The sequence below is a fragment of the Pelodiscus sinensis genome, chromosome 21, assembly GCF_052426305.1.
Source record: "Pelodiscus sinensis isolate ZL-2025 chromosome 21, ASM5242630v1, whole genome shotgun sequence".
NCBI lineage: Eukaryota > Metazoa > Chordata > Testudines > Trionychidae > Pelodiscus > Pelodiscus sinensis.
This window is the reverse complement of record NC_143072.1, coordinates 11,554,042-11,572,365: the sequence shown is the minus strand read 5'-3', so window position 1 is coordinate 11,572,365 and position 18,324 is coordinate 11,554,042. Positions and strand designations below refer to the sequence as shown.

General features: G+C 50.0%; 1 protein-coding gene across 1 annotated transcript in view; it reads left to right on the top strand.

The window, feature by feature from the left end:
- BAZ1B (bromodomain adjacent to zinc finger domain 1B) overlaps positions 1-11,682 on the top strand; it is a 110,093-nt gene extending 98,411 nt beyond the window's left edge. The window contains exon 19 of the mRNA XM_006119603.5: positions 586-11,682. Coding sequence (XP_006119665.3) covers positions 586-952 — 367 coding nt within the window. The 3' untranslated portion in view covers positions 953-11,682. The remainder of the gene's footprint in view (positions 1-585) is intronic.
- The last annotated feature ends 6,642 nt before the right edge of the window (positions 11,683-18,324 follow it).

The following is an 18,324-nucleotide window of genomic DNA, read 5'->3' as shown; positions in this document are numbered from 1 at the left end:
GGATCACTGCGTGTGCACTGGAAGTGGATAAACTTTAGGGTTATATGAAATGGTGGTTGCAGGCAGGAAGTATCAGAGTAAAGGGAAGTGGCCCTGTCTGTTTTACTAGGAACCCCTGTGCTCAGCATCTCTGGAGACTAGTTTCTATGGAGGGAACAATGATTGTTCGCTAAAACTAAAGTGTCAGGCTCCCTTTCCTTTCTCTGCACAGTAATGGAAACAGCGAGTGTTACAAGTAGGGGAGGAGTGTTTTCTCCATCTTCCTTCAAAACCACCTGTGATGCTTCTCCCTGTGGGGAGCATATAGCTATCATCCCCAGAGTTCAAATTCAGCTCTGTTTCCAAGTCCCACAATAACTGCCTGAGTTCCCTGGTCTGTTATCTGGCTCCCTCTCTGGGGATGTTGGCTATTGGTTGGTGCGTAAAGGGCTGAAGGCACCAAGGTTTATTGTGGTGTTGCTGGGAGGAGGTGCAGATCCATGCCAGTGGATATGACAGGGTTGTGTCTGTGTCCTGCTAGTATCTGGGTAATACCGGTGTCTGGCACTAATTCTTTTCTTATCTTTGTGAATCCTCCTTTGACAGGGAGCCAGTGACCACAGAGGAAGCTGAAGATTACTTTGAGGTCATCAGCAACCCCATGGACTTCCAGACTATGCAGAGCAAGTGCTCGTGTGGCAGCTACCGCTCTGTGCTAGAGTTCCTGTCTGACATCAAACAGGTGTTCTCCAATGCTGAGCATTACAATCAGAATGGGAGCCATGTACTGTCCTGCCTGGAGAAGACAGAACAGTGTTTGATTGACATGCTGCACAAACACTTACCTGGTCATACATATTCCCGCAGAAAACGCAAGAAGCCCTCCACCCGGCGCCAGGAATTAGAGGAGCAGGAAGGGGACAGTGAGTCAGAGGTCACTGAACATTCCAGGGGGCGAAAGAGAAAGAAATGATGGGCAGGAAGTCTGGGGGGAGACAGAGTTGAAGCAGGCCTCGCGGTGCTGCAGGGCAGCAGGCATGGCTGTCTGAAGGGATTTAGGAAGCAGCAGACACTTCTTTATTAATCCAGCCTTTCCCGTGACCAGTTCTAGTTTGTAATTTCTCTGTAACTTCCTGAAGTATTTGGCCATCCATCAAGTGAGTAGAGGTGACTTACGGCTTCCAGCAAAATACACAAAGCTCTTATGAGACTGTCCTGCTAGAAGGAGAAGGTGGGAACAAGAGGAGGAACTGGCCTAATCCTGTTTGGACAGGAAAGTGGGAAGCCGCCTCCAGTTTGGAGCGCGCGCAGCTTTCTCGGAATGGCGCTGCTTTCTTCCCCTATTGCTGAGCAGCCAACGCTGGAGCTCTGTGGGACCTCCTGCCATCTGCTGCCTGTGATGTGAAACCAGCCCTCATCTAGCATGGGGAAGGAACATGATGCTTCAAAGAAGGACTGTGTGATCAGGCCAGTGGGCCGTTCTTGTTTGTGTATGTTTGTGGTGTTAATTTGGAGTCCCCAGGGAAGGGACATGTAGAGTGAGCAAGCACTTACATTCATTTATGGAGATACAGCTTCACCAGCATAATACAAATGGCTTCATGGTGCTCTTGCTTCTCTCCTCTCTCTTCTGGGGGAGCAGTCTCCTGAGGTCATACTCTTGAGGGGGCTTGGCCTTTCCTCTGACTGCAGTGCTCCACTTAAGACATGGCAAGGAATAGATTGTTGGTTCCCCAGCTCACCTTTAACAGCACATAATCATGTAGCCCTTTGAGGGGATGAACCGAATGCCAGGGGCGTATCAGAGCGTGGTATTCCCACGCATCCCATAGAAAAGCCCCAGGACAGGGAAGCAGCAGAAATTTGTTCTGTGTAACTTTTTAAATTAATTTTTTAGTTTGTCACTTGTTTCTAGCAGTGAGCCTGTACAAAGAACACCTTGTAAAATACCTTCGTCTTGCTTTGGCACATGTACAGTACAATTTATATGAAAATGTGTTTGCTTTATATTTTTCCCCTCTAAAACTCCTGTTTTCTTCTCAGTAGCTGGAGTTGAGATGGGGGATTAGTTTGGGGAGGGGGCAGTGAAATCCCACTACCCCTTTCTTAGATTTACTCTCCTCTTTTATAGTAATGACTCCACTAACTCAGCCTCCTTCGCGCCCCCCACCCTCATCCACCTGCCCCCGTCGCACAACGGCTGACTAGTGGGTTGTCTAGGAGAGCTGCTGCTCTGTCATGAGTACCCCACAGGTTGTGCCACTTGCGTTCTTGATTTCTCTTTAAGCAAAACTTGGTTTGCCTCTCCTCCTTGTGACAGATTTTGGTCTAACAACATCAGGGTCTGAACTTTTTATTACACGTCTTTAAATTGGAACAAAATAGCTGTGTAGCTATTCTGTACTGATTATTAAATTTAAAAAAACTTTGCAACTCCTACAATTTGAGAATAAAAATATTAATGAAGATGGCAGCCCAGATTTGTGTATTTGTTTTTGTTTTTTAAACTTAGAACTTGGTTCAGTCCTGGACTGTCAATTGCTATTGTGAGCCTTCAGCAGAATTCCAATCTCCTCCTTTCCTCCTCCAGCCCTGCCGTCCTATCCCACTAAACTAGCACTGGCACTTGTGTTTGACACCCCACTTGAAGGCTTTGTTTTGTTTTCTTAACACTGGCCATTTTGTGCAGCTCCTACACAGTGAAACCTTTGGAACTGTACTTTTTAAAGTTATTTGGGGGCTTGGGGTTCTGCCAAGGGCTGTATTGTAATACATTGAAAATTTAAAAATAAACATCACATCCTTGTGTTTGTAAAACGGCTTGTAGAGAATCCTGTCCTGCTGTCTGTCCATGCGTACCCTAGTAGTGCTCAGCGCAGGTCTCTCTCCCATCACAGCCCACTTCTTCTGTGTTCCATGAATGAGCTGAGGAAGAGGAAGAGACTGGAACTAATATGTAGGAAGAAATAGACCCTGTGTGCAGTTGTTTGAGGACTGTACAAGAGTCTGATACTGTCACTTTCAGAACTTAAAATAATGCAGTCTGGGTGCATAGAGCTTTCCCGCGGGGCAAGTTTTTAGTACCTAGAACTTTGAAGAAAACTGCCCCTTAGGCTAGAGAGGAAGCCTGGCCCAGTGATTGAGATACTGGTCTAGGATTAGATTGGTAGAGTGCAGTGCCAGAAGGGACCATTGTAACCATTGAGTGTGACTCCCCAGCACGGGCCATAAAATGGCCCCCAAAAATCCCTGGAAAACCCAGTCTGGATTTCAGAAACAGCCAGTGATGGAGTCTCCACAGTGATCCTCATAAATGGTTCCAAGTATTAATCACTGCTACTCTTAACTTATCCTTTATTTCCAGTCTAGCTGCAACATCCAGCCCAAGTTACAAGGCAATTTGCTGCAGTCCTTGCCCCATCAGTGAAATGGGGCCTCTAACTTTTCCTTACTCAGAGAGAAATTGATAGATGAAAGAACAAGATTTGCTGTGTACAAGGGCAATAGTCTGGAATTCTTTGCTTTCCCACCCCCACAGTGAACTTTCTGGAGAGTTTGCAGTATCATTTGACTGGTACTTTGAACAAAATTTCCTTGCTAGTTTAATGGAATTTTTGTTTGCCTTCCATGATCCAACAGCTTCATTGCCAGTGGTGTTGATGACACCTCCCTTTGGCAGGTCTGAAGAAACGTGACTTCCAGATCGAGGTTAGCCACAGAATGTTCTGTGCAAGCAGGACACTTTGCACTGCTTAACACTGAGAAGTCGTGGTAGATCTATATGGAAGCCATGTCAATTGGGATAGAATGGGTTACTACGCTTATCTTAGTGACTGATTGACCTTTCAAATAAACTTGGTTCAGGTCTGCATTGGCTAGTATGTTATCTGTCAGTTCAGGGTGTGATTATTTTGGCGTGAGGTACAGGGAGACAGCATTGCTAAACTGGAAAAAGTCCTCAGGTAGACAAAGATAAGCATAAAGGTGCTTTTGCCAGTATAGCTTATTTTACTTGGGAACAGGTATAAGCTATATCTATAACTTTTTAACAACAACATAAGCTGCATCTGTGCTTGGCAGAGATGCTGGTATAGATCTATGCTTACAAATCGTCCCAAGCCAAAACCAGGTTTCTCTGATGCCTTCATATATTGAGGCAAAAATGCTAAATAAATACAAACCTAGTTTTGTAGCAATTGCATCTTGGAACTTATACTTATATCCTTTGAGACCAAACATAGAGTTACAAGGAATCAAGTTATACTTCTGTGAAGAAACTGAATTTCCTGGCTTGCTGTAGTTTAAAATCTCTGTGGGGGCTCTGGGTTGTGCTGTGTTTTGGAAGCCTTTTCCAATAGATCGCTGGATGCTATGGGGAGATGTGAATGCTTTCTCTAGGAGATCATCTGAAGCTCTTCTGATACCTGATTTATGGCTCCTAAGAGGTACAGTAGAACCTGACAGTTAAAATGTGACTCAAATTGGTCTCTTTCCAGCCTTTAGTACTGAGACCTCCCTCTAGCACCTGCTCTGAAATCCAAGACTCTTACAGCATATCCTTGCTGGTTCTTTTGGTGGTAGTATCCTCTAGTGCCGTGGTCACCAACCAGTAGATCGCGATCTACCGGTAGATCTCAGGGGCTCTAAGAGTAGCTCTTGAGCCCTCTCTGAACTGCGCGCCTGCTCAGTACATTTACATTAGATTTCCTCATTTGAGGAGCTGCTACTCACTGAGCAACAACACAGGTGAGTAGCTGCGAGGAATGGTGGGAACTGGGAGGTTGGGAGGGCTGAAACACCCCAGCCAGCTGACTGTGGCTTTCACAGCTGGAGCTAGGTGCAGCCTCCCTGGGCTGAGCACAGGGCAGCTGGGATGGAGGGAAGAGAAGCAGCTGCCCAGCCAGTTGGCCATGGTGCTCAGCCAGGGTGCACCACGCTCTACGTGGGCTGGCGCAGAGGAGAAGCTGCCTGGCCAGCTGGCTGTGGCGTTCAGCCCAGAGGAGGCTGTGGCGTTCAGCCCAGAGGAGGCTGAACCGCGCTCCAGCTGATTGGGTGGCTTCCCCTCTGCACCTGCCCATGTGGAGTTTGGTGGCACCCTGGCTGAGCACCATGGCCAGCTGGCTGGGCAGCCGCCTTTCTTCGCTCCAGCCCAGCTGCCCTGCGGTCAGTCCGGAGGGAGCGCGGGTCGGAGGCTTCCCTCCGTGGCTGGTGTAGGGAAGGGTTTTTTTTTTTTCCTGACATTTGGTCCAGTGTAGACAGGCCAAATGTTGGAAAAACCTCTTCCTACAGAAGAATAAAAAAAAAGCAGCAGCAGTATAAGGATTGGGGATAGCAAGTGATGGAGAGGAGGAAAACAGAGAGGGCAGGGCTTCAAGGAAGGGGCGGGGCGGTAGATCTTGGCTTAGTCTGTCATTTAAAAAGTGATCTTGGGTGTAAAAAGTTTGGAGACCACTGCTCTAGTGTCTACACACACACTGCCCTCGACTCAAAAGAACAGGATGGCTTGTGATGTATGTGCCTCTCTGCATGGAACATAGTCAATCTTCAGTTGAGTATGAATTAGTGAGGTTCAAATGTGCTTACAGGCTAGATCTTGGCAATTCCAATAGGTCAGAGAAGCCTGCCCATTGGCAGGATATCACATGTGGAGAGCAGCCTGTTGCTGGCTTTTAATTCAGGACCCCCAGTCGCATCTGCCTACAGTGTACAGAGCTGCTTGACAGCATGAGGAGAGTGCTAGTTGTAGTACTGTGATTTTGCAATGGCCAGCAACATAGACCCACTTCTGCACTGATTTGTTATGGCTCAGTTTAGCTCCAGTGTGTTTCATTGTTGCTTATAGGTTCCCTGCAAGTTTTTTAAAGACTTATTTACACAAATGTTTCGTTTGTGGTAAACTGGGGTGTGACTGCTCCCATAACCTGCTCTGATCTGTCTGTGGGGACCCTGCTGATGTGTATTGATAGTTCATTAATATACTTTGTTCTAGTCCTCTTTGAAACAGGGATGGATCCCAGTTCATTAATGTACGTCAGGAGGATGCACATGGACAGGTAGTCTGGAGTAGGGTAAATACCCTCTTCTCCCCTCCCCCCCATCATCAACTCCCACCACCAGCTTGCTGTGAACTAAATCTCCATGTAGGCAAGCCCTTAGGAGGTAGAATCTTTTCTCCTAGTATGCATAGGAAATAGCTTATTTAACTAGGTCCATGGCTATGCTAGAAAGTTTACCATAGCACTGGTGAACCAATGTATAAATTCTGGTGTAATCGCTCTAAGCTGATGGCAGAGCTCCCTAATAACCATGGCTATGGCTGCTCTTTGGAGGTGGATTCATTGTCAGGATGTTTGCCTGCTGACATGGCACTGTTCATGCCAATCTAAGTGCCTGCCTGAACTTACGTCGCGTGAGGGGAGGCGTGTGGCTTAATCGTTATGCCAATGTGAGCCAAGGCGCAGGGGTAAGGGGGGAACTGAGGCAAGGATATGAGCTTTGTGTTTAGTTCTGAGCATGCAATGCTTAGGGGCCAACTTGTTTTCAGGCAGTTTTGGAAGTAACCAGGGGATAGCCATTTTAGACTTGATCTTGACCAACAGGGAGGAATTGAGTGAGATGTGAAAGTGGAAAGCAGTTTTGGTGAAATGTGGCAGGGAATTGCAGTTCCTTCCAGCCCTGTGGATCAGTGAAATGAGATTTCATTCTTTTGAAAGAAGGGAAGGACTGAGAGCAGCAGAAAAAGAACAGTAGACTTCAAAAAAGCAGCCTGACCTACTTTTTGGGTAGAAAATATAGGGAATAAGGGAGCGCAGGATATCAGGCAAATTCTTAAGGAGACAGTAGTAAAGGTACAACTGCAAACTTTCTGGATGCAAAGGAAAGGTGGGAAAATAGGAAGTGGCCAATATGGTAGGTCTACATTGCAATGAAACATCGGCAGCTAGCTCTGGTCTGTCTTGTCCTGTGGAGCTTCGATAACTGCAGTATAGATGCTGAAACTTGGTTCCTTCCCCCCCACATTGGTAGGATGGTTCTAGGACCTGGGCTCCAGCCTGAGCCCAGATGCCTTTGTTGACATATCATAGGCCTGTGAACCCAAGCTGGCGATACAGCCCAGCCATTGGCATTCTATGGTAGCATAGACACATCCTCCACAGCTCCATTAGGAGCTCTATAATGAGCTGAAAAGCAAAAAGGAATCTGCTAAAAGCTGGAAACATGAAAGAATAGCTAAGGAGAAGTATTTCTGCTTTGACAGGGCTACTGGCATAGTGGTTAAGGGGAGAAGCAGTAAAAGTGTTACCTTTTAGTAAGACTGGGCAAAGCTCCACGTGTCTTTCTCAGAGCAAATAGGGAAGGCAGTTGTGCAACTGGCTGACGGACTGTACTACAAGAGCCATTACCAATGGCTCACTGTCAAAATGGGAGGAGCACTGGGTCCACTTTGGGCCCTATACTTTAGGAAAGATGTGCACAAACTGAAGAGAGTCTAGAAGAAAGCAACAAAAATGATCAAAGCTTTAAAAACCTGACCTATGAAAACTAATTGTGGTTAGCCACGAACAAAATTGGAAAGGGAATTGATTGCAGTCTTCAAATATGTTAAGGGCTGTTTATAGAGGACAGTGATCAACTGACCTAAAAATGTTGTTAGGGAGATAGAACATATTAGGAGAGATTAATACAATTTAGACATTTCAGCTTGGAAAAAGTAACTATTGGGAAAGATATGATAGAGATATATAAAATCATGAGTGGTGTAAAGAAAGTAAATAAGGGAGTGTTAATTCCTTCTCATAACAGAAGAACTAGGGATCACTAAATTGAATAAATAGGCAGCAGGTTTAAAACAAAGGCAGTATTTCTTTACACAACACATTCGACCTTTGGAATTCCTTGCCAGAAGATATTGTGAAGGCCAAAACTAACAGGGTTCAAAGAAGTAGGTAAATCTCTCAATGGCTATTAGCCAGGATGGACAAGCATATATCATTGCTTAGCTTCTGTTTGCCAGAAGCTGGGAATGGGTGAATGGGGATCATAGAATAGAATCATAGAATACGAGGACTGGAAGGGACCTCAAGAGGTCATTGAGTCCAGTCCCCTGCCCTCATGGCAGGACCCAGTACTGTCTAGACCATCCCTGATAGACATTTATCTAACCTGCTCTTAAATATCTCCACAGATGGAGATTCCACAACCTCCCTGGCAATTTATTCCAGTGTTTGACCACCCTGACAGTTGGGAACTTTTTCCTAATGTCCAACCTAAACCTCCCTTGCTGCAGTTCCATCCTCAGAGGCCAGGAAGAACAGTTTTTTTTCTCCCTCCTCCTTGTGACACCCTTTTAGATACCTGAAAACCACTATCATGTCCCCTCTCAATCTTCTCTTTTCCAAACTAAACAAGAGTTTGGCTCACTTGACAATTAGTTGCTCTGTTCATTCCCTCTGGGGCACCTAGCATTGGCTGTTGTCAGAAGACAGGACACTGGACTAGATGTGCCTTTAGTCTGATCCAGTGTGGCTGTTCTTTTGTTCTGTGTCTACTAAACATAGGGAAAAAAAGAAATGGGAATAATCTGCAGCAAGGGAAACTTAGGTTCGATATTAGCAAAAGTCTCATAAGGGAAGTTAAGTTCTGGACCAGGCTTTCAAGGGAGGCTTTTAGAGCAGGGTGCACAAAGAGCTGGTCAAGGTTACATGGTCCTGCCTCAGAGTGGGAGGAAAGATTAGCTAACTTCTTGAGCTCTCTTCCAGCCCAACGTTGGTGATTCTACAGCTTACAAATGACACCTAAGTCTGAGGGAGCTTTGCCTGTGATTTCACTCGGTGTCTTGCAGTAGCAGGCTCTGTCATCTAGGACCAGCTCCTGAGGAAGTCTCAAGTCTCCCACCAAGGGTGCTGGCTCCAGTAGAGTGCAGCTGCCATGGAGCATCATGACCAGAGAGGCAAAGACCTTTCCCTGGCCTTATCCAGAGCAGGGAAAGTGGTGGAGTGAAGATGTTGCTCACGGGAGCCACACCTGATCAAAACTTGTGCCTTTGCAGAGAGATGATGAGGCCTAAGACAGCCTTGGACCTTCAGGGCAGGGACCTTGAGCTAGTTTTTGTGTTCAGTTGGGAAGCCAGTGTAGAACCTGGCAACTGTGCTTGGTCTGCAAGAGCTTCCCTGTGGCAGGACAGAATGCAGGACTTTTGAAGCCAGAAATAGCACAATTGTGGCCATGGATTGCTGTGTGCACAGTGCTACTCGCAGGGGAAGGCATTTCACCGCCTTCCTCTTTCCAGTGCATTGATTTGCAGATATTTGCCAAACGTGGCTCACTCAATGCAGGAGGAGGGCATGAGCAAGAACGACAGACACACAAATAGTTTGGAAGTTTCTGGAAGGTCTAATTCACAACAGCTCTCCCCCCTTCCAATCCCCCCGTGACCTTTCAATTCTGCTGCTGGTGGTAAATGGCTTATGCCACTGCTTCAGAAGAATGGTACCCCTTCCTCATCATTCCTTGCTCCACCTAGCAGCCATGGTCTCTCCACCACTGTACTGTTCCTGTACTGGCAGATCGGACATGTCCAATGTGAGCTGTGTGAACTCTTGTCAATGGAGGGAGAAGCTGTTGCTGGGCTGGTGACTGTCACCAGTTTCTTGAAGGGTGCCAATGCAAGGTCAAGTAAAGTAACTCAGTGTTCTGCAGGGCTGGCGCATAAGCACCATATTTCCCTCAGAACTGGGGGTGGCTCCCAGAACAGTGAGGAGTGAATGGGGCTGGTCTGTGAGGACAGTGGAATGCAGCAGCTCTGCATTTTTTCCCAAAGGCAAGTCAGTAGGAGGCACTGGAAGGGCTGGTGCCAGCGGGAGTCCCAGCAGGGGCCTTTGAAGTGGTGGAGTGAAGGGACTAGTGCCGGCGGAATCCAAGCAGGGGGTGTTGGAGAGAGTCCCCTTAGGGGGTGCTGGAGGGAATGGTGCAGTTGGGCATCTCAGCAGGGGATGCTGGAAAACCAGTTAGCAATTACTGCAGCTGGACATTTTTGAGCACACTCCAGTGGCCCTTGCTGCAGGGGCAATCAGTGAGTCAGTTCAGGTGGTGCCCTGGAGTCTGTGCTGCAGGAGTGATGTTCTCAGGCCCAGGTCTCCTGCTCCCCAGTCCCAACTCCATTCATTGCCCGCTGAGCCTGGCCTGACCTACCAGCCCCGTGGGGCACATTCAGTGCCACTGGCCCACTGTGATGACCTGCAGACTGGCAGTAGTCTTGTCCTGGCACAGGAGCCAGCACTGCTGTGAGGCGCCCCAGGGGCCGTGCTCAAGGGAATGGCCTGGCCTAGTGACTCAGCTGCTAGGCCCTGCTAGGAGCCACGTCTGATAAGGGAGCACTGCTCCCAGTTGGACCGAGGTGTTAGAATGTGAAGCAGTCTGGCTGGAGTGGGGAGTGCTCCATCTGCCCCACATGCCCTGGCCCACAGGCTGGAGGGGCTGCCTATTGCAGGATGCTTGAGAGATGTTACTTCATTAGTGTAGCTGCTCATCAAGGGAAGGCTGCAATGATGCCCAGGCTTAACGCAGGGTCTGCAAAGGGCCAGTGCCTGTCACCTGCAGGGGCTGCTCTGAGCCCAGCCTGAGCCACCAAGAGCAGGAAGCTGCCATGTCCCCGCTCTGTGATTCTCAGTCCTGAGCCCTCAGGCTTGCCAGATGCTCCTGGCACTGGGCTCAGGGTTGTTCCTTCCCTGGGGGATGGGCTGTTATGCAGCATCTGCCGAGCTTGGGGGAGCAGGGCCATGGCCTGGCGAGCAGGGTGGGGAGTGGCTCTGCCATTGGGAGCTTACTGGGTGGCAGTACCATAGGGAGCTGGTGTGGGGGGCGGGGGAACCAGAGCCATGCCCTGGGGAGCTGGGGGGCCTGGCATGGGTTCACCATTGGCTGCTACCGATCCAGCCAGGGGCCCCTGAGCATGCCTCCAGGGGAGGTCAGACCTTGGTAGTCCAGCTCCTTGGGGTACAGTCATGTCCCTAGATCCATGGCTGTGGGGGCATTGACACTTCAGTCCTGCACAGCTGGTTTGAAATCAGAATGTCTGTTTGACAATCTGTCCTGGCGCAGGTCTTTCCTAGGATTGCCAACTTTGACTGAACAAAACCCCTCCTCTCTGAGGCCCCACCCTGTTCACTCCGCCTCCTCTCTGAGGCCCCACCCTGTTCACTCCACCTCCTCCCTCCATTGCTCTCTCTCCGCACCCCTCACTCACTCATTTTCACTGGGCTGGGGAGGGTCCCTTTTTGTCTAGGTATTGGGTTGAAAACTGGACTCCTGGTAACCCATTGCTGATGTTTCTTGCAGAACAGAATTTTAATGCAGGTCCATAAAAATGCCTCCCCGTGATCCTTTCATTCCAACAGCCTCCCAATGCTTTGCAGGAATGTCCAAAGATAATTTAAAAAATTACATTCTATCATATGTAATAAATATAATCAGCCTTAGTAGGCATTATGTTGATTTCACTGTATACACACAAACCAAGAAAAAATATTTCCTTCAATAACAATTGATATTTACAGACAGGCAAAGTAAAAAATAATCCATTTGAGAACGTATTGGTGTTTTAATTAAAATATTTATTAAGTGTATTTTGATATGTGATAATTTGTATTTTAAATAGAGCTTGAATTTCAACATCTGTCATTAAATAATTGTGATATGCCTCTTCCCATGGCTAACATCCCTCATTTTCTGTATCTGTGAACATTTAATTCTATAAACAAAAAAATCTTTAAAATCAGTATTAGCCATCAAACTTAAAAATGTAATTCTGCCAACTCTAGATATGCTATTACTGGTCACACAGGAATAGACTGAATTGAAACAGTACAGTAGAAATGAAACGGTTTTGTCTGTTTTCTCTGTGGAAGCAAAGCATGAAAGTTGATACCACAGGTAGGACTTATTTCTGTCAAAAGTGTTGCGGCCATTAACACAACTACTTGGGTTGCCTAAGCTGCCTTTGCTCAGCGGCACTCGTGGCTTGGGGCATTTTCTGCCCCTGTCGGATTGCTGTGCACAAGGGTTCCAGGCCCCGAGTGGGACCTGTGCGGAGCAAGCAAATCCCTCTCTGCTCTAGCAATACCCCCGATAGCGTATCGGCCTGCCTAGTGGCAATGCCTCTGCACCCCACTGCCTGCAGGTGCTCACTCCCACCCCCAACAGCACCCACCCTGCATCCCTCTTGAAGCCATGGGCTAGCCCCAGTGTGCCTCCTCCCTCGTTCCAGGACCTTGGTTCCTGCAGCCCTGTCCTATACCAAGCCCTGCTCCTCCCTGCATTCCCATCTCTGTCAGGTCCCTGAGTCCCCATCCCTGTGTTCCCAGCTCAGCCCTGTCCCCTGCCCCATTGCTACCCTCTGTTCCTAGTTCTGCCCATGCCTGTGCTCCATCCCTTCCTCCCATTCCCTCATGCCTGCATCCCAGCCCTGCCTGTCCCCTACTCCTGGCTCTGTGCCGTCCTGGGCATGTTTCCATGTGGGCCCAGCCTGGCGCCTTTGGGAGGCGTCACGAGGCCCAGCGCTGTGCTGCAATCTCCTAAAAAGGTGGCAGAGCCAGGGGGCAAGCGAAGGGCAGGGGTGGAGGGGGCCTTGGTCACAGAGGCATTGCCCAGAACAGCCATTGCTGGAATCCCATTGGAGCAGCCAAGCTGCCTATGAATGAGTTATAAATATGGCTTTGGGCAGATGCCATTGGGGCCCCTGCCCCACGGCACTGTTCTCTGGCGCAACCTTCCCTCAGGCCCCTCTGCTCTCTCAGCACAATCCCAGACTCCAGAGCCATGCTCTCTGGGTGACCTTCCCGGGATCTGAACTTTGGATTATTTCCCTGGAGCCAATATTGACTCTCACTGCCCAGGGGTGGGGGCTGCTGCTTTCATCTTCCCCAAGCAAACAGCCGAGCACAACAGCTGCTGGGAATCCCAGCCAGGGAGCCAGCCTGGGCTGTCTCCCACTGGGCCCCACCTGAGCATAGCCCTGCCTCCTCCACCCTGAGACGAGAACTGTTCTCTCACTGCTGAGCCCCTGGGGCGAGCAGGCCCTCGGGGAGTGGAGCCACTAGTCCGGGTGCTCCCCAGCCCCTGGAGGAGAAATGCCAGCCAGTCTGGGGTGGGGGGAAAAGCCTGAGAGAACTCCTGGGGCCAGAGCATTTCTGCAGGAGTCTGTCCCCTGCTAGGGCGGGTGCTTTGCCCTGGCCTCTCAGGTGTCTCCAGACAGAGGTGCCTGGAGGAGGGTCCATATCTGGCTCCTTCCCTATTGCGGATAGCTGGTCTCCTGGGAGCCACCCATGACCACCTGCCATTCTTTGCACTGGGCCTGTGAACCTCTGCAAAGCCAGGGGACCCCTAGCAAACAGGGCACGGCTTGGCAGGCCAAGCGCTCCCCAGAGGATGCCCCCTCCCCATGGAGCCTTGGCCCACTGGGACCCTGGTTCAGCTGGCAAAGTCTTCCACAGCCGGCCAGGTTTGAGCCCCTGCTCTGAGTCAGGGACGTGATGCTGGGCTGCGTATCGGCCCCATGCAGCCACCTTGCTATGCATCTGGTCACAGCTGGTGCCTAGAGGGCCAGGTCAATGGGAAGTGGGGGCTGGGGCAGCACTGGCTACCTTCCCGCACATCCACAGGGAGCTGGGGCCCCAGGACAAGGGCTGCAGGGTGTTCTAGCCTGTTTGCTTTAGTGACGGGCCAAGGGAAACTGGGTCTTCCTCAGGCCCAGGCCACTTCACGCGCCTCTGGCCAGCTGCCTCCTCCTGAGCTCCATGTTGGAAATGCAAGGCCAGCAGCCACGCCCCCCTCCAGCCCTGGGCCAGGCACTCCCCCATACCTAGCGTGCAGGGAGCTGCTGCAGGACCGGGGCCAGCTGTGCCCATGCCACGCGACCTTGCGCTTCAGGGAGGAGGGGGAGGCTGACGCCAGCTGGAGGAATTACCTTGGCTGTGGCCTTCACATGGTGCTGCCTCTGGGCCTCTGAGCGGTGGTACGGAAACAGCGGGGGAGGAGCCGGGCCAAGCAGGGAGTGTTTGGAACACTGGCCCATGCTTGGATGGCAGAGAGCATCATGTCTCACTGGTCAGTGCCAGGGGCAGCAGCAGGGATCAGGGCCAGCAGGAGTCACGTAGGGGCTGGTGTGGGGAGGGAACGGGGCATTCATGTGCACAGCAGATGTTTCTGTAGGTCATTAAACCAGGAAATTTCTCCTTTTGCAGGGCCCCAGACCCACCCCCAAAATTTGTCAGGGTACCAGTCCTAGAATCCATCCATCACTGGGCCTCGGCACCAGCCCCAGAACTCATCCCCTCACCCCTGCCTATGCATCAGCCCCAGACTATACCTGCCAGCCTGTCTGTGCACTAGAACCTACCCTACCTGGGCCCCCATTCTTGAGAACCACCTGGCAGCCAGCCTGGGCACTGGCCCCACAGGGCAGAGAAAGCTGGGCCCTGCCTCTCACCTGGCAGCCGACGACCCCCTGCAGTGAGCTGGGGAGTATGAAAGTGGCTATGGTGCTCACCCCTGCTGTCCTGCAGCCTAAGGAGCTGGGGGTTGCAGTTACCTGGATGGGCCCCCACCTCCATAGGGACCGCCCCGCTCCTCCAGCCAGCCTGGGTGTAGGACTCAGTGCCACTGTCTGTGCTCCCACCCAGAGGCCTGTGGAGTCTGACTCGAATGTCCGAGGCAGGGCCAGGATGTCCGCTTGGAGATGCAGCCAGCACGACTATTCTCCCCTCCCTTTCCTCGCCTGCAGCAATGCTGGGGACCTGTGACAGCAGCTCCCACGCCAGCCTGAAGACACTAGAGGGAATGGCAAAGGTGTTCTGGCAGGTAGCTCCCCTCACAGGTGCTTTCATCCCTCCATCCACCACAGTTAGCACCTGAGCTGAATGGCAGCAATTAAGCTCCAGAGAGCAGAATTGCTCCTGGCAGGCTGCTTGCCAGGGCTCATCACAGCAGCTCCCGGAGGGGCCAGATCCAGGCCCCATTGTGCTTGGTGCACTGAGTGAGAGAGAGCCCCTGCCCCAAGGGAGGGGAAACTGAAGCACAGAGTAGGGCAATGACTTGCCCAAGTCCCCACAGCAGTTTAGAACGCAGGTTTCCCCTGATGCTTTAGCCACTGGACTTTAGCCTCCCAGCAGGCTCTGTGATATGGAGCTGCTGTTTGGGACATTTCCCACAATATTCCACATCAGCCCATAATTCCTAGTTATATAACCTTGGACCTCCCACCCTCCCCCTCAAAATGAGCCATCCTCCTGCACAAAGTGTTGACATGCCAGGTATCTGTCACTTGTCCTCCACTCATTGATGTTTAGCTCTTTGAATTGCTCCCTTAAGCATGAATGCTACTCGTCTCTCTGTTTCTTTCAGTTTACCGACATCTGTGGCATCCAGAGAGCCTGGCACCCAAAAGACAATGGACTATATCCTTCTGGGAAAACTAGCTGTATGATTCCAGACTGACACAATTGACTAATCACAGTCAGGAAGCATTTACTAAAGAAAATGGCCACAAACTATAGATGCAAACACAGCTTGTGTGCCAGCTCTATCTCTTTTGTTTACCAGGGATCACAAGGGCTGTGTCTAGACTGCATCCCTTTTTTGGAAAAGGGATGCAAATTAGACGTATCGCAATTGCAGATGAAGCGGGGATTTAAATCTCCCCCGCTTCATTAGCATAAAAATGGCTGCTGCTTTTTTCTGGCTCAGAGCTTTGCCAGAAAAAAGCGCCAGTCTAGACGCGGCTCTTTCGGAAAAATGAAGCCTTTTCCGAAAGATCCCTTATCCCTCATTTATTTTCGGAAAAGGCAAAGTTCCAAGCCGGAAAAAAGCGGCAGCCATTTTTATGCTAATGAAGCGGGGGAGATTTAAATCCCCGCTTCATTTGCAATTGCGATACGTCTAATTTGCATCCCTTTTCCAAAAAAGGGATGCAGTCTAGACACAGCCAAGGGCTGCATCTAGACTGGCATGATTTTGCGCAAATACTTTTAAAGGAAAAGTTTTTCTGTTAAAAGTATTTGCGCAAGAGAGCGTCTATACTGGCATGTGCCTTTGCGCAAAAGATTTGCTTTTGCGCAAAAGCATCCGTGCCAGCGTAGATGCTCTCTTGCGCAATTTTAGCCATCAGGCTTTCTTGCACAAGAAATTAATGTTGCTGTCTACACTGGCCCTCTTGCACAAGAATACTTGAGTGGGCGCGTCAGAGTATTTGTGCATGACCCACTGATTTTGTACATTACAAAGTCAGTGTTCTTGCGCAAATACTCACGGCCAGTGTAGACAAGCGGCAAGATTTTGCGCAAAAACATATGCTTTTGCACAAAATCATGCCAGTCTAGACACAGCCAAGCTGTTTGAAATGGCTGAATGCTCCACTAGAGGAAAGCATATTACAGCCCCCCCTGCTTTTGAGTTTAACTAAAGACACCCAGCCAGTCTTTGTTAACTAAAGACATAGCCAGCACTTCTTGGCTATGTCTGCATTGCACAGAACCCAGCTGGGCCTTGGCTGCGTGGGACAAAAATGCATGTCTGAGGTGGGACTCTGATTTGGTTCCTGAGCACCAGTGGCATGTGGCTGAATGGTGGGACTGCCCTAGGCCAGGAACGCTGAGACGGCGTGGAGGAGTCCTTTGGCTAGCTGCACAACACACTCACCAGCCCGAGACAAAGGGAGGCTGTGTCATGTCAAAGTCAGACAGGACTCACAGATTTGTCAGACCACTCTGTTTATTAGCAAAGCTCTGCTAAATGCACCCAGAAAATGTGAGTGCCATACAAGGTTCAAACCCCTTGATTTATACAGTCAAAAGAAAGCCAAGTTAACAGGATTAAAAAGAGGGGCAAAACTTCACATGATTAGTGTGAGGCTAGTCAAGTATCTTCATTTCCACATCAAGCACACAGCAATCTCCTGTCCATATCTCCTTGGTTATCTCACTTGCTTTCTCCCTAACACCTAATGCTTCTTTTCCTATTAACTCTGGCTTGCACTCTGGAATCTGCATACCTACAAACAACATTAACATACTTTTCTTCTTCCTACTGTTTGTCTCTGAACAGGAAGAAGAAAAGTATGTTAATGTTGTTTGTAGGTATGCAGATCAATGTGCTAGCCAGAGTTAATAGGAAAAGGAACATTAGGTGTTAGGGAGAAAGCAATTGAGATAACCAAGGAGATATGGACAGGAGATTGCTGTGTGCTTGATGTGGAAATGAAGATACTTGACTAGCCTCACACTAATCATGTGAAGTTTTGCCCCTCTTTTTAATCCTGTTAACTTGGCTTTCTTTTGACTGTATAAATCAAGGGGTTTGAACCTTGTATGGTACTCACATTTTCTGGGTGCATTTAGCAGAGCTTTGCTAATAAACAGAGTGGTCTGACAAATCTGTGAGTCCTGTCTGACTTTGACAGGCGTGTGAGGCTGATCTAGCGCTTCATTGCCTTCAAGGCCCGAAGGGACCATGGCATCAGCTAGCCTGGCTCTGCATGGTCCCCAGCTCCTTCTGGAGCGAGTGTCATAACTGGCAGTTAGCTGCCATCTCCTCCTGAAAGGCTTTCAGCCCTGAAGGGCAAACATCAAGTTCTGGAGAAGCCACCATTCCCCTGGGCCCAGTGGGGAAAAGGTTGGGCTCTGTTTCTGAATGGAATTGACCTGGCTAAAGCAGCTGGCTGCTGGATTTATCCTGCTTTTCTTCACTAAGTTTCAGGGATTCATGGGGGATCAGCTTGCCCAATCTCCTGCATGACACAGGCCAGAGCCCTGCCCTGAATTCGAACAGATCTCTTAGCAACACACCCAGCCGCAGGGGCCTGGTGGTGACAGTCAGAGTCCTTGCTCTCTGGGCTCGGGACTGACAAGCACCTCCGCTCATCCCCTGCACTCACTAGCACCCCTCTTCAGAAGAACCTTCCTTGGGTCTCATGCAGTATCCTGGTGCTGTGGGGGAACGGTGCCCAAACGTCCCCAGCCCTGCCGCTCCCTGTGGCCACTTGGCCGAAGGCAGGTGTTCATGGGACATTGGTTCTCTGGTGCCACTAGGCTACAATGGAACAGCCTGGGAGCCTGCTGCTTACACCCACATGCATCTTAAACCTCAGCAGCCAGGCTGGGCCCGCCACTGGGAGCGGCACGCTGAGCCGATCTCCTTAGGACCCAGCAGAGGCTCAGCGTGCCGCTCCCAGTGGCAGGCCCAGCCTGGCTGCTGAGGACAGAGTTGGGCCATGCCCAACTCCTGGGCAGCGGAGACATGCTCATACCAAGGCCAGGCTGCCCAGTGCCAGAGCTGGGGCAAGGACCATGCCTA